Here is a 26,284-nt window from a genome sequence, read left to right as displayed (position 1 = left end):
GAAGAGCTGAGCAGCCCAAATGTTTTATGGATGCTCAACAAGCTGAATCCAAACTCCAGACTGGATCTCTGTTGGGTCCCTGGCAAGAGGTGCTAGGCTTAAAGGCTGAAAACTCTGTAGCATATCAAAGACAACTGGTGGTTCCAGGGTCAAAACAAAAAACTCACTGGCCTCCTAGACAGTTAGATATTATATGAATACCCCTAACAATTCTCCAGCAAGTTAAGGTTTTGACAGGTTTTTCACTGGCTACTGCTCTTTTGCCTTGAATTGAATTTCTTAATTGCAGGCATTCACAGGTGACGATGCTTATATCCTTGCTGTGTGGAAGGCACTGTCTTCTAGTCAAAAGAGAAAGCCAGGCCACTTCTTTAGTTGGTAACCATAGTCAGCGGCGGAGCAAGCTGTTTGGGTGCCTGGGGTTGCACATGTGCCCTGCACCCGGGGGCGGGGCCAGCCACCCATGGGGCGGGGCCAACCAGGGTAGGACACTCCGTGGGGCCACCCAGGAGTTTGCCTGCCTCCTCCCACTCAGCCGCCCTACAGCTGAGGGGGATGCAGCGGGAGGACCGTTTGGGGAAGCACAGAGCCTGTGGGCACTCAAGCCACTGTGTTACTCCTAGGAGAGATGTGTGGCTCGGGCGCACTGCAGGCCCCGCGGTGAAGAAGAAGAAGAAGAAGAAGAAGAAGAAGAAGAAGAAGAGTTTGCATTTGATATCCCGCTTTATCACTACCCTAAGGAGTCTCAAAGCGGCTAACAATCGCCTTTCCCTTCCTCCCCCACAACAAACACTCTGTGAGGTGAGTGGGGCTGAGAGACTTCAGAGAAGTGTGACTAGCCCAAGGTCACCCAGCAGCTGCATGTGGAGGAGCGAACCCGGTTCACCAGATTACGAGTCCTCCACTCTTAACCACTACACCACGCTGGCCACACTGGTGAGTGCCACTCAGCATTTTCTCACCCCCCCCTCAGTGGTGACACCTGGGGCGGACTGCCCCCACCTCACCCCCTTCCTCCGCTCCTGATCATAGTAAAATAGGGACTATGTCCAAAGCAGAGCTCCCTTGGTGCTGAGCCACTTCAGTTTCCTCTCCTCCTGCTGCATGCTGGAATCAAATCTGCTAAGGGTCCCTCAACCCCTTTGAGCTGATTTTGAGATATAGAGGAGCTGCCAGGGAGAGTTCCATTCTGCTAGTGCAAGTCTCTTATGCTAGTGGAATAGGAGCACTGGAGATTGGCCTAGGGATGTTTGTATCCCCTTCTTACACCCCTGCCTCAAAAACATACTTACTTGACAGTAATTTGCATTGAAATCAATTATCTGCACAATCCTATGCACACCTACTCAGAAGTAAGTCCCACTGTGTCTCTAAGCAACTTTAGTATTTGAGGGGTGCAGACAGACATCCTATATCAGAGGACAGGGAAAGGAATAATCTCAGCTGGAAGGTGATGTAGGAGGTTATGCTTTTGGTACAACATTTTTATTCTACTTCACATTATATCCTGGAAATCTAGGGCTGGCCCAACAGAAAGCAATTTAGGTAAAGCTTAAACTGTGACAGGAAAGACTGACATTTGCTTATAATTTCCGTGGACAGTTCATATTTTGAAAACTCTCTCCATAATAAGGAGAAAGCAGAGCATGGGTGGTGTTTGCTCACATGTTCAATGAGCAAACTGAATTGTGTGTCCAAAGTAAACATTCTTTGATCAGAGCTGCTTTCATTTGCAGGAACACATTTTTAAGGGCAAAGGGACAGAGTTCTTCTTCAAAAGCAGCAGAAATTTGCTAAAATGTGAGTGTAGGATAGAATTAGGGGGGAAAGGGGATGGGGTGCTGAAATTTTATTTATACTGGTGTTATCTTGTCTGTTAACCACACTCTGGAAAGCTGTACAGTGGTACCTCGGGTTAAGAACTTAATTTGTTCTGGAGGTCTGTTCTTAACCTGAAGCTGTTCTTAACCTGAGGTACCACGTTAGCTAATGGGGCCTCCCGCTGCCACCACACTGCTGCCATGTGATTTCTGTTCTCATCCTGAAGCAAAGTTCTTAACCTGAGGTACTATTTCTGGGTTAGTGGAGTCTGTAACCTGAAGTGTATGTAACCTGAAGCGTCTGTAACCCGAGGTACCACTGTAATTGCTTTATGATAGCCTTTTCCATCCTGGTGTCCTCCAGATGTTTCAGGTTACAATACTGGTTGGGGATGCTGAGAATTATATCCAAAACTTCTGAAGGGCACCAGATTGCAGAAGGCATATTATGGGATAACAAGGAATTTGTGGCTAGATCTCAAGCTCTGTAGTTAATCACTAGAATAAAATGTCGGCAGGGTCCCAAGGATGATATTTTTCACCCTGAGATGTTGTACTCTGCCACAGTGAGTGGCTGACTGAACTCTTCATAAGCTGGCAGGCTAAAAAGTGTCAGCTCTAAGTGTGAGAGTCTTCCAGATCTCAGTCCCAGAACTTGTTCTCAATGTCTTGTATAACATACAAAATCATCCTAAGGGAGAGTTCATCTGAGCATGCTCAGAGGCCATTTCTCGCGAGCCCTATGCATAGAAAGGCTTTCAGGTGTGATGATGTGCTTAATAGGTAGAGATGGGTGAATGTGTCAGTTTTGGCTTCCCTCAGTTTCTCATTTGCCCGTTCTTCAGTTCTCTACATTTTGGCATCAATTTGTGATATATTAAAAATGTCCTCGTAAAAATTGGTCAGCATTTTAAAGTGAACTTCTACTAATAGACACCCATGTATGCAATTTTGCCTAAGACAAACAGGTTTGCAAAGCAATTTCCCTAATATATTGCTTTTTTGTATGTCATTTTTTATGAATACGGTATATGCATTCATATGCGCACTTTACTGTAGCAGATGGATTTTTCGTACATGTTACTTGGCTTGAGAACTGCATTGCAAAATTCACGTAAGGGCAAATGTCAAAGAATGCTTGTATTTCAGTTTGCATATTACTTGGGAAAGTGTGAATTAGGTAGGTTCACCTTTCAAAGCCAACCGCATCAAATTTCTCCTCTATCCCTACTTAGAGGGAAATCTTGAGCTCTCAACAGCAAGTTATTTATTCAGTTTACAAATTAAACGATTTAATCTATTTAATTTACAAATAATTTGACTGCATTAATTGCTGCTCACAAGTTCCTCTTAGCAATAAATAAGGAGCAGATTTGGTGTTTTTTTTTAAGCCTGGGTTGTTCCCTTAGGAAGCAACCACTAATTTTGTTTCCTTGTACAGTGAGGCATTCTCTCTCCTTGCTACATACAGACAACAAAGCCCTCCTCCAAGCTCAACTGAAGGCTCTGGTTGCTTTGGAAGATTGAGGCGAAGGCCAGGCAACAGCGGGTTATGCTGTTGTGACTCTCCCCCCTCCCCCCCACCACTTGCCATGAGTGGAGAGCTTCTGGGCAAAGACAAGCCCTGAGAACTTCCATCCAATAACAAGATGAGGAGGCTTTTCCTGGATACAGTGCATTGTAGCAACCTGAAAAGGTGTGTTTGTGTATTGCAGAGAGAACAAACACACAAGGTGAGTGCATTGCTGCTCTTTTTGTCCCCGCTTCCCTGCTCAGTTGATCTTGAGAGCTTTTCTAAATTATGCTTGATCTTTCCTTTCAAGGTGTAATATTATATGCAAGGCAGAGCTGTCAGTGTGGGGAGTACTTGCTTCAGAACTGCAATCTCTCTCTCTCCCTCTTTGTCGGAGTTCTTTCAAACGGATTCATCAGACTTGTATGTGGGAAGAAGGGGGCAAGGGAGTCCTTTGTTTTGTTTCAGGAAAAGTGCCTGGGAGCAGCAAGACTGACATGTTCCTCAGCCATTTCTCTGTCTCTCACTTCAGGCAATAGCAACCCCAGGCATATCTGTAACTTCAACTGCTTAAACTAGTTTAAAGGAGCAGAGCCCCTTCTCTCTCTCTCTCTCTCTCTCTCTCTCTCTCTCTCTCTCTCTCTCTCAGCTTTCTTCCCTTCCTCCCCTTGCAAATCTTCTTTCCTGGAATAATTTAAAAACAACAACTCTTCAGCCATTTCCCCAACAGCATTGCCAGAGGTGAGAAGCAGCTCTTGTTCCACTGTAGTGGGAAGAAAGAACGTGCGCCCCTCCTGCCCCATTTAGTTTCTGCAGGTGTTGCTTCTGCATAAGGAGGGGAACTAGGCAGTGGAACTATTTCAATGGGTCCTGGACAGCAAGAAAGTGTGGGGCACTAAATTGGGGGTGGCAAATTTGTAACATCCTGCTCCAGTGGCTAGCAACCACTGCCATCACTACCAGCGTTTGAAGAGAGGCGCATTCGCTGAATATGTGGATGCAAGGCCATCTAAGACCTTGTTTTTGGATATTAACAGCAGCTGGGTATCAGGGTACACAGTACCACTTCTAGGGTATGGCCTGCTGCAGGTAGTGGGGGTATCTGCAAAGTATTGACTCAGAGTATTTCTCTTTCAGGTTACCCCTTCAGGGAGCCGCAGGGCAAGACCACTCCCTAAAACTTTTGTTTCTTTTTGCCACAAACTCAGCAAATCTGTGTCTTGAGTTAATTCAAATTGTGAATTAACATGGTGACCTCAAAGTCAGAAGCACTTTTGCTATAGTTTGTGTCAGGGAACTGACATCGGAGCTAGAGGTGGAGGGGAGGCTCTCTAATGATGCTGGAGAAGGGCCCAGCAGGGAGAGAGGCAGCTCAGCAGATGGGGAAGCAATTCAGTGCAACACCAGGAATAAGGAGGGGCAGATGGGGGAATCGGCGAGAGGGCTCCCAGACTCTTCACCGGACACCAGCGGGGAGAGCACTGGTCCTCCGCTACCCACGCCCTCCCTGCGCATAAGACTTCCGCGCAGAGAAAGTAGGAGGAGACTGGGTGTCAAACAACTTTTATGTTGGAAAAGGTTTAAGAAACGCCCACTGACGGATTCTGCTAGCGACTGAGGCAGCCACGAATTGAAGGGCTGTCCAGACAGAAAGGTTTAACAAGGCAACATAGCCAGGAGAGGCGGCAACTTACGCACGAGCAACCCCATATAGTTTGTTACTAGTTTGGCTGGGGAAACACAGGTCCCTACCTATACCCAAGCTCTGAGGCATCATTGAGTATGGGGTATATGTTTCTCATCCCATTCTATTCACATGTATTTGTCTCAAAACAACAACAACATGTAAACTTGCTGGCTTGGAGACAGTGATTGGATTTTTTCAAATGAGTATGCACACCTCAGGCAAGGATGCTTCTCTCAATTTCCATATCTATCTTCTGTAACTCCAGGCTCAAAATCTGTTACTGGCACATTTATTTATTTATGGGGGTGGGATGGGGGAGGGTGGCGCTTTCCAAATGAGTGTGATGGGAGATAACTTCTGAAATGTTAAAGATCCTTAAAGAGTTTCTTTAAAAAAAACTCTCATGGATAACTATTGCCTTTGCATGGAGCTTGTTCCAGTTTACCTATTTAGTAAATGATACTTTCTTCCTAGCATTAGAAAATAAGTAAGTAAGTAAGTAAGTAAGTAAGTAAGTAAGTAAGACTTGAAATAGAACCCTACTGGATCAGAACAAAGGACCATTTTGTGCAGCATCCTTACCCTATCCTCATAGTGGCCAGTCATAGGCCTATGGGGAAGTCCACCAGAACAATTCTGAGAAATTCTGGAAACTCCTGTACTGGAGATGGAATACAGCAGGGTTTCCCAAATGTGAGTTTCCAGCTGGTTTTGGACTACAACTCCCATCATCCCTAACTAGCAGAACCAGTGGTCAAGGATGATAGGAACTGTAGTCCAAAAACAGCTGGAGACCCGAGTTTGGGAAACCCTGTATACAGTCATCATGGCTACTAGCAAACTGTAGCTTCATTTTTTAAAAAAAATGATATTTACTGAAAATTTTTAAAATTACAGAAAAAGACAAAGCAGAGAAAGAAAGAAAAAAAACAGAAAAGAGAAAAAGAAAACAAACCACATCCAACAATACAAATTCAAATAACAAAAATACACCACAAACATATAAAAATAAAACCAACATTCTCAAATCTTCAACTTTCATTACCTTCTTTCTTTGACCTCCTCCTCCTCCCTTTTTTTGTATCCCAGTTATTAATTATCGCAGCAAATCCTTTCCATATTTCATAATATTCTGTCATTACATTACCTTGATCTATTTTCATCTTATCTTATAAAAAACTTTAAAACTTAAATCTTATTTTTACCCACTTCTCATGACCATAATATTCTTGCCTAATTCTTTAAACATTTTTGCTAGAGCCAAGTAATTTCGTTCCAACATTTTTCTAACAGTCATCAATTTTATAAAACAATCCTAATAATAATAATAATAATAATAATAATAAAGAAATAGAAACAATCCAATCTTCATCCAGCGTCCCTTCCTCCTGGTCCCAGGTTTTGTCAGTCCTTTTTATCCCATCGATCTAGCGCATTAACCTGGTAACCTTATATCTGAGGCCCTTACGTCCCTTCCATGTCCCTTCCGCAGCTCTTCTTCATATTCACCTTTCACTCATGGGAACTCCAGCTTGGTAATGTTTTTGACCCTTTTCAACAAATCAGCCCCTTTTCCATAGTCCAGACTAAACTCCATGTAGTATTTAAAGTCATATTTCAGAATCCCTCCAAAATTGAGAGCCCCCACAGCTCCAAACATCTCACGGCCCATTGCCAGACTCGGAAAGTCCAAACATCCCTGCATAGGGGGGTCTATCCAACCCCCCATTTCCAAATCAGTCCAAACTTTATCTTTCCTAATCTGGCTTTTTTCCAAGTTCATTTGTCAAATCCAAAAGCTCATATTCCTGCTGGGCCGCAGCTCCCTCCATCTCTGGCACCCAAAACATCCTCTTCTCTCATCTGTTCTGTCAGGGCACATTCCTGATTTAATTCCTGGGTGGGCTCCGTATAGTTTCCCACTGCCTGTTCAAAAATTCTGACCGCATTAGTCATCAAATCCGTCTTCTCAGTTAACTGTTCCAGTAGAGCATTTATTTTACAGAGAGCACACAACAGAGCTTCTGAATTCATTGTCCTACAAGGTCACAAGCCTTTTCCCACGATTGTAATCTGTGACAGCTGCAAGCTCCCTGTAATTAGTTACAGTTTCCCAGTCTCCCTCTAGGGGGAAAACTTCTAGTTGTTCTTGCAACAAAGTTTCTTTTTTAAGATATTTTGTCAATATTTGTTCCTTTAAAATGCGAAAGGAAACAGTGGAATCACTATGTTTCTCTTCTTTTAGCTATCTGTCAAAAACGTTTGTCTCTGGTCAATGAGCTTCAAACATCAGTCCTGACACCCCGCTCCAGGATCAGGACGGTGGAAAGTTACTTTACTTTAAACTCACTTCTGCAGGTTTAAACAGTCCGAAAAAGATCCCCCTTCTTCTCCTGCTGCCGAAGGGGGGTTTGAGGATTTTAAATGATGAAAGCTGATCCTTTAGAAGCAATTTTCTAAGCTCTAGTTTACGTTGTCTTTGCTTTGTTCTTTCTACAAAGAAACGGAAGGCTGACTTCCTGTTTAGACCTTCCCGTTTCAGTACCAAATTGAAGTAAATTTTTAAATCCAATTCCTTTCTGCTCGCAAATCCTTATTTAAAGTCCAATTTGTTCAAAGTTTAAGTACTCACGGGTGCTTATTTTAGAAGCCAAATTGTCCCAGGAAAAAGGCAGCGCTCTCCGGCAACGGCTATGCGGCTTCGCTCCACAGAAATAGCAGTTGACTCACAGCACCGCGCCGCTTCCCCCTCTTCGCTTCAGAGCCCGTTAGTGGGTTCCTTTGCGGGTTGGGGGGGGCCCCTAAGGGTGCCCGTCGAGTCCCATGGTCACAGGCTTCATCTGCCTGTGATTTTTAAAAGGGTCCCCGCTTCGCCGTAGCGGAAAAGACCCGTTTCGCGCGGACCTAGTCCCTCCAGTTCAGAGGGAGTCCGCCATTGCCGATGGCGCCACCCTGGAAGTCCCACAAACTGTAGCTTCAGATGCCCTATGTTTAATGCACATAATACGAATAGGTCATGAAAAGATATATATCCAGTCCCATAATATGCAAGGCCCAAAAAGTCAATTTTTTTCCTGGCAAGCAGTAGAGTCCTACAGCCAAATTATTCTGTGACTTGCCCTGAGACCCCCAGGTATAGGGCGGTATATAAATTCAATAAATAAATAAAATAAAAATAAATATACAAAATCTTATATATTTTCTCGGAAGGAAATTCCACTGATTTCACTGCAGCTTACTTCTAACCACATCTGTTTAGGATTCCAAACTTAGTTTCCCCAAAGCTGGGAAGACTTGACTATGAAGGAGCCCATTCAAAATTAACAGTTAACAATGCAGGAAAGAGAGGAGGGTGTTTGTATAGAACCTAGCCTAGTGTACTTACTGTAGGTAAAATATACATTCCTCACTCTGCCCACACCCACCACAGGCCTTTTGTCCCTGAAAGGTTGGCCAGAAGGAAATGAAGCTATCACACTGAAAAAGTGTCCCTACTCTGCTCTAGAATAAAGTGAGGATTTCTAGTTCTCTGGTGTAGCAGAATCGAGTTCTCCTTACACTGCACTGCTTCAGGTTGTAGGATTTGTTTGGACTATGGGAATCTATGCCGCTCACTTCCACAAGAACGATGGTCAGATCCTTACGGCAATTACAGACCCATCTCAAGCCAACTGGATTGCGATCCATGCCGAGACCTGCAAAAGTAAGAGAATCGCTTTTTTAAAAAAAAAGAAAAGAAGAAGCATCAGCCACTGCTGTGACTCACACCTTAATCTTCTCTCTTGGCCTCTGAAGGATAAAGTGCTATTTCTGTCCACACCAATAATTGCTGAACACATTCCTGTAATCCTTTTTACAGTACAGTATTTGCATGCTTAAAAAATGTATCCCTTCATAGTGACTTCATACAGCGCCTTTTACCCGTTACGTAGCCAAAATAAGTTTAATTAATGGCATATTTATGGTGATATTATTAGCGGCATAGTTTCTCCATGTAATAGACTGTGCTGGTTTGAGCCATTTGCTCTCCCCTTTAAAATCTGTTAGTTCTGTGAAAGGAATGGATAGAGGCCCAAGTAGAAAATCCTCAGCACTTTGTCAAACTTAAGTTCCTAGGATTCCTTGAGGAAATGTTGTTGTTGTTTAGTCATTTAGTCGTGTCTGACTCTTCGTGACCCCATGGACCAGAGCACGCCAGGCACTCCTGTCTTCCACTGCCTCCCACAGTTTGGTCAAACTCATGCTGGTAGCTTCGAGAACACTATCCAGCCATCTCGTCCTCTGTCATCCCCTTCTCCTTGTGCCCTCAATCTTTCCCAACATCAGGGTCTTTTCCAGGGAGTCTTCTCTTCTCATGAGGCGGCCAAAGTATTGGAACCTCAGCTTCAGGATCTGTCCTTCCAGTGAGCACTCAGGGTTGATTTCCTTAAGAATGGATGCATTTGATCTTCTTGCAGTCCATGGGACTCTCAAGAGTCTCCTCCAGCACCATAATTCAAAAGCATCAATTCTTCGGCGATCAGCCTTCTTTATGGTTCAGCTCTCACTTCCATACATCACTACTGGGAAAACCATAGCTTTAACTATACGGACCTTTGTTGGCAAGGTGAGGAAATAATTTCCTTGAGGAAATAATGCTGGTCAAAGGGGGAATGAACCCAGCATAGGTTTGTAATGGAAATGGGACCTTGGCTTTGGTTGGATGTTTACTCAAGGCAACTGTCCATTTCATCAGACCTTACACACCAATTAGACTATGTATAAGGCACCTTCCTATGTTTTTGCACTTTTCACAAGGGAACAATTTGAAACAGTTGCCCAGTCAGTCATGACTTATCTTTGCTGCCATGGCATGAGGGCAGAGGGCCTTCTTGGTAGTGGTGCCCACTCTGTGGAACGCCCTTCCATCAGATGTCAAAGAAATAAACAATTATCTGATGTTTAGAAGACATGTGAAGGCAGCCCTGTTTAGGGAAGTTTTTAATGACTGATGTTTTAATGTATTTTTAATCTTTTGTTGGAAGCCGCCCAGAGTGGCTGGGGAAACCCAGCCAGATGGGCGGGGTATGTATGTATGTATGTATGTATGTATGTATGTATAAATATTATCTAGACCTAGTCACCATATTCCCCACCCCCCAGATAATATGTCTTCATTCTAGTGCCACTGGTTTGTGGTAGAAACTGATGCTGGCATGGAGATACGTGGAAGAATGACATGCCGCCCAGATTCCATGTGTGATATCATTATAGTAAGGCTAGCACATGCTGTGTTAAGTCTGTTGTGAACACAAAAAATCCAAAAAAGCAAAAGCAAAATCTTAATGATTTACTAAGAAAAAACAATGATTTTGAACTTTTGTTCACGTGACTGCAGCTGCCACATTAATTACACACCCGAATATAATATAAAAGAGCAGATTTCGTAATGTCCCGTGGAGAGAAGCAATTTATTTTTACATCCAGTAATAGGGTGTACGCACACCCTACACGTAAAGTAGAGCACTCTGCCTTGGGATAGGGTGCAGTTGCCATCGCCTGAAGCCTACAAAGTGATTTTGAACATGGTTCCAAAAAGAGCTGATGTTGCAGGACGTTTGTCATCAGAATGAAGCAATTGTTATGCAAGATTGTGTGGTCAAGATTATGGAATGAGGCAGTGTAAGCTGTTTGCAGTGGACATCCATTTAAGGCATCCAGCCCACTTTGCATTGTACACATTTTTCCTGTTAGCCATGTGGATTGGAGAATGTGCAAGTCCACAGAGCCTTCAAACAGTGGTGATGCTGAAAAACCGCAATGCACAAGGTTTAATGCACGTGCTTTAATATTGCATTAGATCAGTTGATTGTGCCAGGGCTGAACCTTGTCTTTACCATCTGTCCACAGTGCTAGGGGCAGATGAAGGAATAATAGATGAAAGCAACCCTGCACAGGTTTGGGATGGGCTTCCTTTCTCATGGAGTAAGCACAGAGAGCCCCCACCCCATGCCTGTTGCCAAACATACTGGGGATTTGCATAGAGGCTTCCAGCTGAGAGTGCTATTTCCAGATCCAGCATCTCTTGTTCTGGAAATTAAGCACTTATTAGGACCCACTACTTCCAACTCATCAACATATCCATTTCCTCTGCATCCAATAAACAGTGAGGCAACAATGGACAAGTATGTGCTAAATCCTCAACAGCTCTCTTGTGATGTGCTAAGTTACTGCACACATGGGAAGACCGGGGGGGGGGGGGTGTCTGGAAAGTGTAATAAAGTGTGAGAAACATTGCACAGCCACACAGAGAATTTATACACTTAGGTACTGTATTTGCTGATTCCTCCCTTGCTGGTCAGCTTAAAGTATCTGAGACATTTTCTGATTACAAAAGGTGCAACTTTTGATGGGAAGATGGGACAGCGAGGGAAGTGGCAATGTGGCAACATAGTCATTATGAAATGACATTTCCATATGGTTGTGCCATCACACACTTGGTTTATTACATCTGATGCCATCTATCTTTGTTTTATTCATTTATACCATACTTTTCAAGAGCAAATCTTTCCAACCCATAAATAGGTATTTGTTTTAGCTTCTGATACATTTTTTTTAACTTTCCAGCTTCTTACAAAACAAATAATCCCTCCACCCTGAAGCAATGGCTAGTGGTGGCTTTGAGTCCAGCTGCAATCAATAGTTTTGCTGAAGCAGGAGGGCACTGAATGTACTCCTTTCCAGGCCTGACGTTTGCCCCATCAGCAAACCGATCACAATTATAAATTGTACAGAGGGAAAGAATTGCAAAACAAGACATTACACACTCTGTCTAGTGTCAGGCTTTGGTGAATCGGATCCCTCCCCTGGTGGCAGTAACTAAGCGGATCAAACGAAAGGAGTGTGATTACCAGATAAGTTCTTTAATAATCACAGCGAGAGACAAAGGCACATCTCTCTAAAAAATGGCGTCGCTCCCAATAAAGGTTTACCCCCTCCATCCCCATTAATATATGTCACTCCTACCTCGGGTAATCTGAGCTTATTGCTGTTGTGCTTTCTGTTCTATCCCTTTCCAATCCCATCTAGTCTTGGGCGAAGGGGGGGGGGGTCAGGAATGCTGTCCCAGGACACTGAATCTAACCAGCTCTCTCTCTCTTGGCACTTCCTCTTCTAGCTGTTCCTCACCCAGTATTTCCGAGCTTTTCCCCTCTGGGCTGTGCCCTTCTGCAAACCACTATTCTAAATCAATACTGTCCTCCTGCCCTTGGGAAGCTTCAGAAAAGGGGGGTGGGGCTCCAACCATTCCTCCTCAGCCCAGTCCCTGACATCTAGTCATGAAGCAGTAACATTGCCTTTTGAAATTGTTCAGCTTTGCAACTAATTTTTAGATTAACACTTGGCTCCTCATCTTGAACTCTCCACAAAGATAAGAGGAGAATATTGGCCAGTTATTAACATACAATCCTATACCTGTCTACTCAGAGTAAACGCTACTAAGTTAAGTGCAATCCTATACAGGTCCACTCAAAAGTACTGGTAATTGTGCATAGGACTGAAGCCCAAGGTTCAAAGCACTCTCAGCCAAAAAGTTTGTTCTGGTGCCTTGGGCAAACCACTACAGTCTCTTTCAGGCATTGTGTTGTTGTTTAGTTGTTTAGTCATGTCCGACTCTTCGTGACCCCATGGACCAGAGCACACCAGGCGATCCTGGATTCCACTGCCTCCTGCAGTTTGGTCAAACTCATGTTAGTAGCTTCGAGAACACTGTCCAACCATCTCGTCCTCTGTCGTCCCCTTCTTGTGCCCTCCATCTTTCCCAGCATCAGGGTCTTTCCCAGGGAGTCTTCTCTTCTCATGAGGTGGCCAAAGTATTGGAGCCTCAGCTTCAGGATCTGTCCTTCCAGTGAGCACCCAGGGCTGATTTCCTTCAGAATGGATAGGTTTGATCTTCTTGCAGTCCATGGGACTCTTAAGAGTCTCCTCCAGCACCATAATTCAAAAGCATCAATTATTTTGCGATCAGCCTTCTTTATGGTCCAGCTCTCACTTCCATACATCACTACTGGGAAAACCATAGCTTTAATTATATGGACCTTTGTCGGCATTCAGGCATTGTACTCATATGTCAAAACAACATGTAAGTATTGATGAGAATGCTAAGCTCTGTCTGCTGTTGCCACCACCCTCCCTAAGTTGGAGGATGAACTTCCAAAGTGAAGAGGTTATGGTACTTGTGGAAGGTCCCCTCACAATTGGAACCCTCTGCAAACACCACAAGCTCATAGAGGTGTAAAATTGAAAGGAACCTTGAGGTTCATTTAGTCCATCCCCATGCAACACAGAGATCTTTTGCCCAATGTGGGGGTTGATTGCACAACCCTGAGATTAAGAGTCTCATGTTCTACTGACTGAGGAAATTCTTCTTCCAGCTGACACAGGACAACAGGAACGATGCTTGGCATACTTGGCCCCACTCTCCCAACTCACATGTTGCATTTACACATGAGTAGAACGCCCAATGCAGTATTTATTTATTTAATTCCACCTTTTGTCCATAGACCTTCATAGTGGCTCATGACATAAGCTAAAATAATTCACACTGTATGCTCAGTAATAATTAAAAATGAACCTTTAAAAAATAAAATCTTGTGAACCACTTTGAACTGCAGATCTTTATTGATGATTTATTAATCAATCTGAATTTATGACAATAGTAATGCTTGCAGTTGATACTGTTGCTTGATGTCTAGAAAAGCTCTATTTTTTCGGAAGTGAAAAAATTAGCAGTTTTATTGATGCTGAAATGCAACTAAAAATGCATGAATTGACTTGAAAGCCAAAAACAAAACCCCAAAAGATGTCCCTTCTTTAGGACAAGGTGTAAACCAACCTGCTGCCTCCCAGATGTTGTTTGAATATAACTCCCACCATCTCTGACCATTGACCAAGTCTGCTGGTGCTGATGAGATTCGTAGCCCCAGACATATTGAGGTCTGGTGTAGACACACTTCTAATTCAATTTACTTGACTTTTTGTTACAAAAAACAAAGCAATCATTCTTCAATCTGGAGAGAGGGGGTTGTTTAGCCTTGCTTAGATTCTTGTCTCTCGAGAAAGCCCTGCAAGCCGTCTTCTACCCAGGGTGAATATCACATCAGCATTTCTTGATGCACATCTCCAGACAGAATTTAGTAATAAAATGAGCAATAAGACTCCTGTAGCTGAGAAAGGGAAGACAACATCTGTCTTTCAAGCACATTCTTGTTGCACCAGAATTCTCTCAAGCAAATAACAGGTGAAGCTTCAGTGACTCAGAACCTCCTTTGAAAACTAGTGCTGGAGTGAAAAAAAAAAATCACTTCTGTTTTTGCAGCTGAGTTGGAATCTGCCTTGACAAAAATGCCAGCACCCACCAAGCACTCGTGGGAAAATGTGGCATGATCTCTTAGTGTAATCAAATGAAACTTTAACACACGGCATGATTTTATCAGGACAAGTTACTTGCTGTTTACTGTTGTAACAATTGTTTTCTCAAAATTTATCTTCTGTACCATCAAAATAAATAAAAACAGTATTTTTTTTAAAAAGCCTAATTTTCTTCTTTCTCAAACAATGCTATTTCAAAAACTTTGATGGTAGTGGCAGTCTGGGGGCATTTTGCTTTTCTCCTGGTTGTTCTTTGCAGTAGGGTGATAGTGGGAGCATCCAACTTGAATAAATAAGGGTCAAACTGGAGTTGACACTATGCGGTTAGCAATGGCATGAATGGCTTTTGAAAAGTAAATTGGAGTGGTGGCGGGCACTATCTTGGCATGGGTGGTGCCTCAATCTTTTGCCCCCTCCCTTGTGGTCCCAATGGCATCCCGATCCAAGCTTGGCCTTGAGAAGGCTTGCTACAAAAGACTACAGTTGCAAGTAGATATACGTGTTCAGAAGAAGAGGAGTAAGCTGGAGCGACCACCCATATTTTGCCCATATCTGTGTGATTGTAAACGAGGGAATACATGGCCTAAAATCTGCTCTCGCTGGAGCTGGAGGAGCTTATCTCCAAAGGTGTCACTGGTATCCTTCCCTCCTGATAAAAATAGCAAGTGGGGTGGGGAATTTTCATTGACCATGGCGGGTGGGAAGGGGTTAAACTTGCCCTCCCCCACCCCTGTGTCCCCTGTGCTGACTGAGCTGCTATTTACATTCTTTAAAAATGTACACATTCACCACATCAAACACCTAGCCTGACCTTAATCTAATATCATTTGATTCATTCAAGGGTTTCTTTTTAGTGCAGGAGTGGGAAACTCATATTGGCTTGAGGGCTACATTCCAACATGAGCAAACTTTCAGGGGCCATATGCTAGGGATAAGTGGCAAAACTGAGTGGACCTCTCCATCTAAGCTAGGAAGATGCACTGTCACAGTTAAGCACTTAAGGGAGGAGTTGAGCAGAACATGTGATGGGTGTGGCTTGGGAAAATTTCATGGCCTAAGGAGAGCCTCAAAGGTCAGAGAGACCCAGAGACTCCTCTCCCTGCTTTTAGTGCAAATATGGTAAGCTTAGGTTTTTGAGATTTGAGGACAGCCACCTCCCTGGTCTAAACCACAGAGCCTAGGGCTTGCCGATCAGAAGGTCGGTGGTTTGAATCCCTGCAATGGGGTGAGCTCCCGTTGCTCAGTCCCTGCTCCTGCCAACCTAGCAGTTCAAAAGCATGTCAAAGTGCAAGTAGATAAATAGGTACCGCTCCAGCAGGAAGGTAAACGGCTTTTCCATCTGCTGTTCTGGTTTGCCAGAAGCGGCTTAGTCATGCAGGCCACATGACCCAGAAGCTGTCTGCGGACAAATGTTGGCTCCCTCAGCCAATAAAGCGAGATGAGCGCCACAACCCCAGAGTTGTCCGCGACTGGACTTAATGGTCAGGGTCCCTTTACCTTTACCTCCCATACATAGTAGTAAATCTGGTTATTTTACATTCAACAGCGTGCTGCAGCCAATCACAGCTACCTGAGCTACCAGCATACCTGTATAACACATATATGGCATATCCACACAATGTTACACCTAACATGTAATTAAAAATAAACAAATTTCTGGGATGTACTCTTAAAAACAGTCAATATTTTATTTGCCTTCTTTCTCTGAACAGTGCCAGTGCCAGAGGTTCAAAGATGCTGGAGTAGGTTCCTTATGTTTCAGCCAGACCAGAAGGGGAACGTGCCTCGAATGCGCCTCCTGCAAACCAACAGTCCTTTTGCCCAGAAGGTACAACCAGCAGCCGCTGGGTGAACTTTTCTGCTCTTTCTCTTAGATAAGGCCTGCCCAGCAATAAGCAAGGGGAGAAAGGAAAGTCGTCCAGACAATCACTAGGAATCTCACACATTTGATAGAGATGTCACTGCAAAAGAGGTGCCCAGAAAACTTACATCACAGCTATACATGCATCCTTTCAGAACAACAGTTGGCTGCTCAGGTTTTTGGCTCCAGGCTTAACTGAGTAGCAACTGCAAATCTTTCTTTCTTGCATTCATTTTTCAGTTGTGGGTGTCCCTCTTCTAGAATGCTCTCCCAGGGGAGACATGCTTGGCAGCCTCCACGCCCTTTCAGTACCAGGCAAAAACCATCTTATTTCCCCTAACATTTCCCTTGTAATGATTTGTTCAACTGATGGTAGGTTATTGTTTTTATCCTACTGTTTCACTTGTTGTTGTTGTTGTTGTGCATTGATTTGTCTTGAATGGTTTATATATATGTTTATTACTTTGTCAGCCTTCCTGAGAAAGTTTTGTATTTAAGGGCAGGGTATAATGGTAGAAAATGAAACGGAAAAGCTGTTTTTAAAAAAGGGGGGTGGAAAAAGAAAACATTGGCTGATATTCAATAAAGTTTTACTCAGAGTAGACTTATTGAAATGAATGGATCTAACTTAGTATTTTGCATGATTATAGTATTATTATCTTGGAATGGCTCAAAATGTAAGCTAAGAGTTCATTTCTTCTTAGAGTGTTAAAGCCGCTAGTTGGTGCAATTGCAAGAGTCACTCATAGTGGTTGAACTAATTGACAGCTAATTAAGAGCTCCTGGGGGGAGCTAAAGAAGTTTCCTTCAGCCTGAGTTTCTTGAGTATAAAAGAATGTCCAGTGTGTTCTAGTTGCAGTAATACATTCATTTATTTTTAGCAGAGCAGAGCAGATTAAGCTTCTGTCTGACTGCTAACCAGACGACTCTGTACGTTCTTATTTATAGCAATCTTACTGCTAGAGTTTTGTTCAGCCTACCCGCTTATAAAGTTTGCCAACTTCTTCACTTTCTGGATTCAGCCTATTTTATCCAAGCCACTTCTACGAACAATAAAAGCATCTTGAAGGTCCCAGGCCACAGAGAGGTTAGGCTGGCCTCAACTAGAGCCAGGGCTTTTTCGGCTGTGGCTCCGATCTGGTGGAACGCTCTGTCACAAGAGACTAGGGCCCTGCGGGACTTGACATCTTTCCGCAGGGCCTGCAAGACAGAGCTGTTCCACCAGGCCTTTGGCCAGGGCACAGCCTGACTCCCTCCTTTGGCAATCTTCACAGAATCTCTAGCCCAATGGTTGCCATCAATTTGATTTGAATTAATTTTATAATGAATGATTTTAGAATGTTGTACTATTTTATTGTTGTTAGCTGCCCTGAGCCCGGCTTTGGCTGGGGAGGGCGGGATATAAATAAAATTTATTATTTATTATTATTATAATTACCCCTATCTTTTGTACTTGGATACTGCCCTTCCTTGGAAGGTTCTAGCAGAAATAGCCATTAGGTAAGGGTTATAGCTCAGTGGCACAGTAGGTCCCTAGTTACATCTGAGCACAGTGGCGTAGCGTGGGTTGTCAGCACCCGGGGCAAGGCAAGTAATTTGCGCCCCCTAACCCGTGGATTTTAGCACTCGAGTCTCTTCCACTAGATTAGTTAAAGAAACCCTTACCCCCTAAGCACATGTATTGTTTGTTATGAAAATACTGATGTAATTAAAGTAAAATGCATCTAAATACAAGTTTATTTTCAAACATTTTATTGAGTGCGAACATGCATTACACATTCTCCACATTTTCAGCAGGTCTATGAATACAAATCTACAAATGTAGTAACCTAGCATGAGCCATGCTATTATATGTCGTCTCACAACCATCGTAAACAACAAAAAATATCAAGAAAAAAAACTAAACATAAAAATGGAACCATACCCTGGAGATGATCCAAGATTGGGCTAGATGGAGCCAACTTCCTCAATCCTGTACCTCTAATTGTAATTCTTTAATAGAAGTGCAAGATATCAATCTGTATATACAGATTAATTTAAATTTGCCTGCTTTTAATTAGCGCAAATTTTTCAACAACGGAATTGAAATCTACATGTTGGAGATGTCAGCTCGAAGTCTCCCAGACAAATGAGTCATGCCCAAGCCATTTTAAGTCTCAGTTTCCTTTTTGTTGGTCCTTTGATTTGATTTGAGGGCATGTAGGCATCTCTTGCGTATCCCCAAATGCATGTCTAGGCTCTGAGACGATTAAGACTGAGAATCTCAGCAGCAGAGGTTTCAAGAGAAGCTGGCAGAAAGGACAAGCGGGGCAACTGGAGGTTGAGGCAAAACGAGACACTGAATCGGAGAAAAGAGTCCAAGTGCAGCAGCAGCAACAGCAGATGTTGGCTGCTCTCCCACGCGAGGACTTTGGACACTGACCTTTTGCAAAAACCCGAAGCTCACCCCGCCAACTCAGCCTACACCAGCTGGACGAGCGACTTGGGCTGGGAACCAGGAAACGAAGAAGGGCCCGATCCTGCTTTACTAGCTTCACGGGGGCCACCCTTCGGGAAACCTGTGGGCCTTCGGAGATCGAGGGGACTCCCACCCACTCTGAACAGTCCTGCATCTTTGTCGTAGCTGCTTTCCATAGACAGCATGGGCTGCAGTCCTAACCGCGTTTACTCAGAAGTAAATGCCACTGCGTTAAACAGGGCTTACTCCTGTGTAAGCGGGGATAGGATCGTTGCCTTAGCAAAGACTTTCCGCTCTGTTAAATGCGCATTACACACACATCTACAACCCTCTTTCCCGCCCCGAAGGACGCGGAGAAGCCCTTCGACGTCCCCACTCGCCCCAACGTCGCTAGTGCGGCGCAGAAAACGGAAAGGGAGATGTTGGAAAGCCCGCCGGCATGACATTACGGAAGGCAAAAAACCACATAACGTGCGCCTTTATTAATAGGCACCGAGGGGAGAGGCAGCGAGAGTGAGTGAGCCAGGTAGGGGCAGAGAGCTGCGAGTGCACCCCCCCAGATGTTGCGCCCGGTGCGGCCGGCCCCCCCCCACACCCCGCACGCTACGCCACTGTCTGAGCATTTTCCTGGGAACCCTGGAGATCTGCTGAGCTAGATGAGCCAAGGCAAGCTTCCCATATGTAAAATGTTGCAGTCTATGTTTTCCTACCTCTGGCACCAGCAGAACTGGCTTCAGCAGATACTGAAGCAAAGCCAGGACATGGACATTGTAATGATGTTAGAAGAATGAATAAGCTCAACTAAACAGTTTGCAGGGTTGGGGGAGCTCATCATGGGTTTGTTTTTGTTTTTTTGCCCCCCTGCTCTTTGCAACTTTTGCTCTCACAGCAACCTATGTGGGGCTCCCAGTGGTCTCCTATCCAGGCACTGATTAGGTCCACAGCTGCTCAGCTTCAATGACGCCACAGCCCTGCAACATGCTTTACAATGTTCTCTGACCATTCACTCAGCTCCAATAAAGGTCTATTGGCTGCAGAGAAGCTGCAGTCTAGAAAAAAACAACCTAGTTTAAAGCATTGTGTTTTAAACCCAAGGGGCATCACCGTGCTGGCTTCGCTCCCCAGTAGACAATAGCCTTAAGAAAGAAGAGGCACTGGGTCATTTTAGCCAGGACAGGGAACATAATTTTATTAAGAGAGTTAAAAACCAAGCATGAATGTTTGTAGCCAGATGAAATAATAATCAGAGGCAGCGATTGCCAGTTGACCTACTCTGGATAGTTCCACTGCTATTAATAATTGACTATAAACAATAAAATCTCTCCCCTTATTAAAATGAGACAACTGCAGAATAGCCTGTTATTGCATAACGTCTTAATTGTACTTAAGACATGAGAGCCTCAAAGGGAACATCATTTTATCAGCATCCCTTTAAAATATCTGGACTGGAATATTATGACACATACACACAAAATAATCTTTGTCCATTGTTAAAGGACTAGGAACTGCTTTTGAAAGCTGACTTAGCTGATCCATTGCAAATGCGTTGTCTGATTATAAAAGCACGTATTTAAATTACAATTCATTTAGAAACAGGCCAACAATTTTACCTTAACATCAGTGATTTGTTTGTAGAATCTACTGGTTTATCAGAGGTTTCCACCCAAGGTGAACATGATAAGAAATATTTTTATTTGTTTGTTAATTTTGCTATTAAAAAATAAAGAAGGGAAAAGGAAAAATGACAATAAAAACTTCAGCTCACATGAAATAACCACCAGCACACCCATCTTAAATTAAAACATATAAATTTATATAATCCATCCAGATGTCCAAAGAGTAAGGGCAGTGAGGTCCTCAGACCACTATGTAATAGAGAGTATAAGTCTGGATCACAAACATTTTAAAATAATAAATAAATCTGATGTGAACTTTAAAGTGTGGAGCAGAGCCTCAGAACCATGAGAGGGTCTTGACTCATCTCAGTTTCATTTTTGGATGTGACCAGATAAATGGGGCGATTATCTTTAATATTTCAAGGTGGGTGCAGTTCACTTACTAGCTGTAAGTGAAGCAGGAGTTGCTGAATGAACAGGAAAATGTGGCATGATAATGTGGGGTCTCTAGCTCATGCACAGTAAGGCAAAAGTATGCGATTTAGGATCCAAGCAAACTTAAGAGCATTCCCCATGGCCATAGCTGCTGTTCCTTCTGTTCCCCACCCACTTCCGTAAGTTGACATGGTGGGCATCTATGTCTCCTCAGGGGGAAAGATTTGACAGTTGCACATGCATAACCTACAGCAGCGATCTTCAACCACTCGATGTTGTTTGTTGGTGTTTTGAGAATGAGGTGAGCGGTGTATGCTATTCCCTCTTAAAAATATAACCCTAACCCTCCCGAAAAAAGCTCAACAACTCTGCTCCCCCCCCAAAAAAGCTCAGCAACTCTGATTTCCCCCCAAAAGTTTAACAACTCTGCTCTCCCCAAGAAAAACTGAACAACTCTGGTCAATCCACCAGCCAGCGTGGTGTAGTGGTTAAGAGCGGTGGACTTGCAATCTGGTGAACCAGGTTTGCGTCCCCGCTTCTCCACATGCAGCTGCTGGGTGACCTTGGGCTAGTCACACTTCTCTGTAGTCTCTCAGCCCCACTCACCTCACAGAGTGTTTGTTGTGGTGGAGGAAGGGAAAGGAGAATGTTAGCCGCTTTGAGACTCCTTCATGTAGTGATAAAGCAGGATATCAAGTCCAAACTCTTCTTCTCTTCTTCTTCTTCTTCTTCTTCAGTGACAATGGGTACATCACTGCCAGTTTTTTTATACTGGGAGTAGATCACATTCTCTTGGGAGCTGGACAGGCCTGACCTACAGCATTTATCATGGGAGGAGAGGGGCATTAATGAACTAGATAGTCAAATGGAATGAACAGTTCCAAGGAGGTATCCAGTGGAAGAACTCGGCTCATAAATCAAAATTAATATGCATAGATTTTGAAAACATACAGCAAAAAGATAAACCTACACAAGATGCGACATGCCTGCCACTTGCTTGCAGATTATAGTGTCTCCTAATGGGAAATATTTCTCATTAGTGCAGTTTCATTTACTGTAGATATATTTGAGTGGAAAGAAGGCAGAAATTGCAAAACACCATTTTCTTGCTGAGGTACATTTTTTTTACCATTGTTAAACAGAATGCTTTGCCTATGGAACATTTACTCTTCACTGCTTTGCAGCTAATAAGGAAACGAGCTTGATATTCATGACAATAAATTGAAATCCTTATTCCCCTAGTGTGTCTTTAATAGTGTTTTGGAAACCTATCTGGTTTTTAATTAGAGTCTGAGGAATTTATAATTGCTTTGCTGTCTGTGAAGCCAAGAAGTTGTTTCTTTCTAGAGATACAGAAAAGCTCCAGGGCCAATCAGCCTACAGATCCACCCTGCGATTGAAAACAAAGATATCGGAAAAAACATAGTTGAACTTTTCCACAGGTTCATAATTCTATAAACCTGCCGCAAATCAAGGTCATGCAGAAGAGCAACAGCATTTCAATGTTGTTGGATCAATTGTATATTTATAAGATGTTCCAGCCTCAAGGGGTTTCAACAGGATTCCGTCTGCTGTGAAAGTCCAAAAATCGGTACACAGAGAGTTTGTTTACTAGGGAAAGGACCATTCTTATTTCTGTCATGCAGAAATTGTGAATTTCACTTTGTGATAGTGAACAGTTGCTTGCATTGCAACAGAGAATAAGCCAAGCCACACATGAACTACAATGACATGAGGCGAGACTTACCTCTTTACCTCCTTCAAATAGCATTAGATTAGAAAGGGTATATGTTATGATCCCGGCCTGCTTGTCATGGCTACTATAGAGCTCAACAGCCAGTTTGGGAGCCAGGAAATTGTGTGCATCCTACTTCTCGTTTGTGTTCTGTTGTCACCTGGACAACCTTAGGAAGATGTAAGCCTTCCAGAGTTAACTAATGGCTCAACATTTTACCGTATTTCATTCAAACCAAATGTGTGTAATAGGGAGAATGGAATCCTTATCTTTGAATAAGCTTCCCTTGTTCGCTTTGCACTAGCTTCCCTTCTCGCCATCTCTATGGACTTATGGCTCCTGCCATAAGAGGTGGGTGGTCACCTTTTCCCAAAGGCTTTCGTTGTTTCAGGGCTGGATTCTTCATTCCAGGGGAATTCAGATTCAAGCTTCTACTTGGAATTCTGTGGTCACAGTCCTAGTCCTGCTTTTTGTTCTCTGATCACGTCCTTGAAAAAGATGGAGAATTGTTGTCCACCTCCTAGAGACTCTTAGACTCTATTAAAGTGTTATCCAGGCAGGCATGTGGTACTCGTACGTCCTCCATTCGACTCCAACAGGGTGGAGTTTAGGTTTTTTTAAATAAAAAAAGTCTTGTTTTCTTTTATGTTTTGAATGAGATCATACAGCTTGAATGCTTGCATCTATTGGACTAAATGCTTTGATAACACTTCCACTTCCTGCTTTTTAAAGAAAGTTTTCTTGGGGATTTTAAACAGGGATTTGTCCAAGGAGGGGGGAAAGCCTTGCTTGGCCTTGGATGCCCCACAGGAGAACATTTGCAGTGGAAGCCAAGAAAAATATGATATTTATTAGATTTCTTACCCACCCTTCACCATAAGGTTCCAGGGTGGGTTACAATATTATTATTTTTATTAAAAAAACACACACTGTAAAATAGACAATGTTCTATGAAAATAAACATATATCTCTATATAGACAAAGGTTTATTTATGAGGCAATAAACAATATGCTTGCACTTCACAAGTGGAATTTCTGCAACAGATAGAATGTCTTTTGGGAGAACCTAATTGCAATGAAAGTATGAAAATAGTACATTTTTTATTACAGCCAGCCTGATATTTTTGGTCAAACTAATAGCGAAATGGAAAGAAAACCCATCTCCAAACTGTGACTGAGCAGGAGAATTTTCTAAGAATTTCAGGGACTGAAGTGGGGGATTAGCTTACTTCACAGACAAGGTGGTCAAGGACAGTATTCCCCCTTCTTAAAAGAATAATAAAAATGTGAAAAAGTCTTGCTGGTTGCTGATCACAGCCATTAAGACTCATCAACCTCACTGCCTTCTGGAGTTTGTTCCAGCAATGGTTTTTCTTCCTTTGCCAGTCTGGTCCTTGTGTAGTGGTGTTTCCATGGAGATTCCAGGCCCTCTGAAAGGTACAGTAAGTCAGCCTTTATCCCTGAACATTCCTTAGAAATTTGCTCGCTACTCACAGAACTAGCTATTCACAGAACCCAGTTGCAGGAATGTGTGCGATGCAAAAGGTCTTGCAAGTATGAGAAGAACCTCCAGTAATTGTTACGCATCGTTAAAAACTTGGAACTGTAAGCCTACTATATTGGCAGCCAGGAGAAAACACATGTGGCCGAAGGCATAAAAGTTTTTGCCTTCATTCCACAGATTAAGAATGCGAAGATTTGCAGTTGGCGGTTGAAAGTGGAACAAAAGAAACAGGAAAGTCGCTGATTAATGATAAGGAATATTTATTCTATATATTGGAGACTTTAAACTCGAGTTCTCTCTCAGGGGCAATTTCTGAAGAATAGTTACAGCACATCATCCAGATGATATACTATAAGTATTTTTCAGCAGTGACCCCCCAAGGAAGACAGTGTTAGAAATGTGCATAGCAACCAATCTATAGAATCAATATTTTATATGAGAAAGCAGTGATTCTCTCTCCCCTGTTCCTATGTTCCTGCTGCTGTAGAAACAACACTTTTGTTTTGGTTTTTATCCACTCAGCTTAACCAACCTTGGAGGGTTGTTGTGAAGATTAAATATGGGGGGGGGGCAAGAAAATAATGCAAGATTCCTGCATTGCACAGGGTTGGACTAGATGACCCTCAATGACCCTTCCAATTCTACAATTTTTGGAATCCTTGGAAGAAAGGTGGGATGAAAAATTAAGACGTATAAGTATTTTTCGCTCTATAAGACGCACCAGACCATAAGACGCACCTAGTTTTTGGAGGAGGAAAACAAGAAAAAAAATATTCTGAATCTCAGAAGCCAGAATAGCAAGAAGGATCGCTACACTGTGAAAGCAGCAATCCCTCTTGCTGTTCTGGCTTCTGGGATAGCTGTGCAGCCTGCATTCACTCCATAAGACGCACACACGTTTCCCCTTACTTTTTAGGAGGGAAAAAGTGAGTCTTATAGAGCAAAAAATACGGTAACCATATTTTTATATTCTGAAACATGATGAGTCTTTAAGAGAACAAAGAGCTGCTAATTGGCAAGTAATATAAATAATTATGTTTTGAAGTCAGTTGCAGTTGACAACCTGGTGCTTTTTAATATATTTGGTTAACCTATTTAATGAAAGGAAGCAAAGAGGCAGGAAATGCTGCTTGCTTAAAATTTGATTCTAGTGCTCCCTCCTGTGGCAAGGGGAATGCATGTGCTGTACTCTTAAAATAGATATGTGCAAAGCATAATTGGTGCAACAGTCAAAGCTGCTGCCAGTCACTTCACATAGAAGAAATTGGCAAATATTGTTTTCATTCTCAAGCTTACACAGTGATGATGGTATAAATCTCCAAAATAAGGAGCTTAATTGTTAGTTATATGTGTACTATAGCAAAAACTGGGTTCATCAATCCTGAGCATGTAGCCAACGGAGAATGCAGATATTTGCATTGCGCTGAGCGTCTTGCTCTGCATGGAAAACAATGTCATCAATACACAATGGATCGCTCAGTACTAAGAGACTTTTGCTAATATTTGGGGGTTCAGGAAGGTAGACAGTCCGTGCGGCACACACAGCTGTATCTTCTGACAGAGGAGAACAAATAGGGGGCTCAGGAAGAGTGGTTGGATGGCTGCTGCTGCCGCCCCATAAACACCTGTCATTTGAGGCGATTGCCTCACTATGCCTAATGTTATGGCTGGCCCTGCGTGGAAATTTAGGGAGAAAAATACAGTGGTACCTCGGGTTAAGTACTTAATTCGTTCCGGAGGTCCGTTCTTAACCTGAAACTATTCTTAACCTGAAGCACCACTTTAGCTAATGGGGCCTCCGGCTGCTGCTGCGCCGCCGGAGCACAATTTCTGTTCTCATCCTGAAGCAAAGTTCTTAACCTGAGGTAATATTTCTGGGTTAGCCGAGTCTGTACCCTGAAGCGTATGGAACCTGAAGTGTATGGAACCCAAGGTACCACTGTATTTAAGATAGAGAAATCATTTATCTCCTTGGTTTTGAATAAGTTTGTCTGTTTGTTTCAGTTGTTAAAGCAAATTCCTGTCACGGATGGTGACCAGTTAACATTCCAGACTTACTGTAATGCTTTGTCCTGGCTATCTAAAAGCAGCTTGGAGACTAAAGTAAAAGGTAAGACATAATTCCAAGATTTATATTAGTCCTCTCTGTTTATTCAATTGCTCTTAAGCACAACATTCCGTTAGTTTCAGTGTTAAATCTTGCAGTAGACACTATCTGCTGACACATTCGACAGAGGCCTCGCACGG

At 43.1% G+C, this 26,284-nt stretch overlaps 1 protein-coding gene across 1 annotated transcript in view; it reads left to right on the top strand.

Annotated features, from left to right (window-relative positions):
* Nucleotides 1-1,764: 1,764 nt before the first annotated feature.
* The window catches only part of LOC308466230 (uncharacterized protein), a 39,398-nt gene continuing 14,878 nt past the window's right edge, over nucleotides 1,765-26,284 (top strand). Inside the window, exons 1-5 of the mRNA XM_080986951.1 lie at nucleotides 1,765-1,800; nucleotides 3,292-3,553; nucleotides 8,594-8,723; nucleotides 16,141-16,256; nucleotides 26,042-26,147. Coding sequence (XP_080843077.1) covers nucleotides 3,470-3,553; nucleotides 8,594-8,723; nucleotides 16,141-16,256; nucleotides 26,042-26,147 — 436 coding nt within the window. The 5' untranslated portion in view covers nucleotides 1,765-1,800; nucleotides 3,292-3,469. The remainder of the gene's footprint in view (nucleotides 1,801-3,291; nucleotides 3,554-8,593; nucleotides 8,724-16,140; nucleotides 16,257-26,041; nucleotides 26,148-26,284) is intronic.

This window comes from Podarcis pityusensis (genome assembly GCF_964106645.2).
Source record: "Podarcis pityusensis genome assembly, chromosome: 17".
Classification (NCBI taxonomy): domain Eukaryota; kingdom Metazoa; phylum Chordata; class Lepidosauria; order Squamata; family Lacertidae; genus Podarcis; species Podarcis pityusensis.
This window is presented reverse-complemented; position numbering and strand designations above follow the sequence as displayed.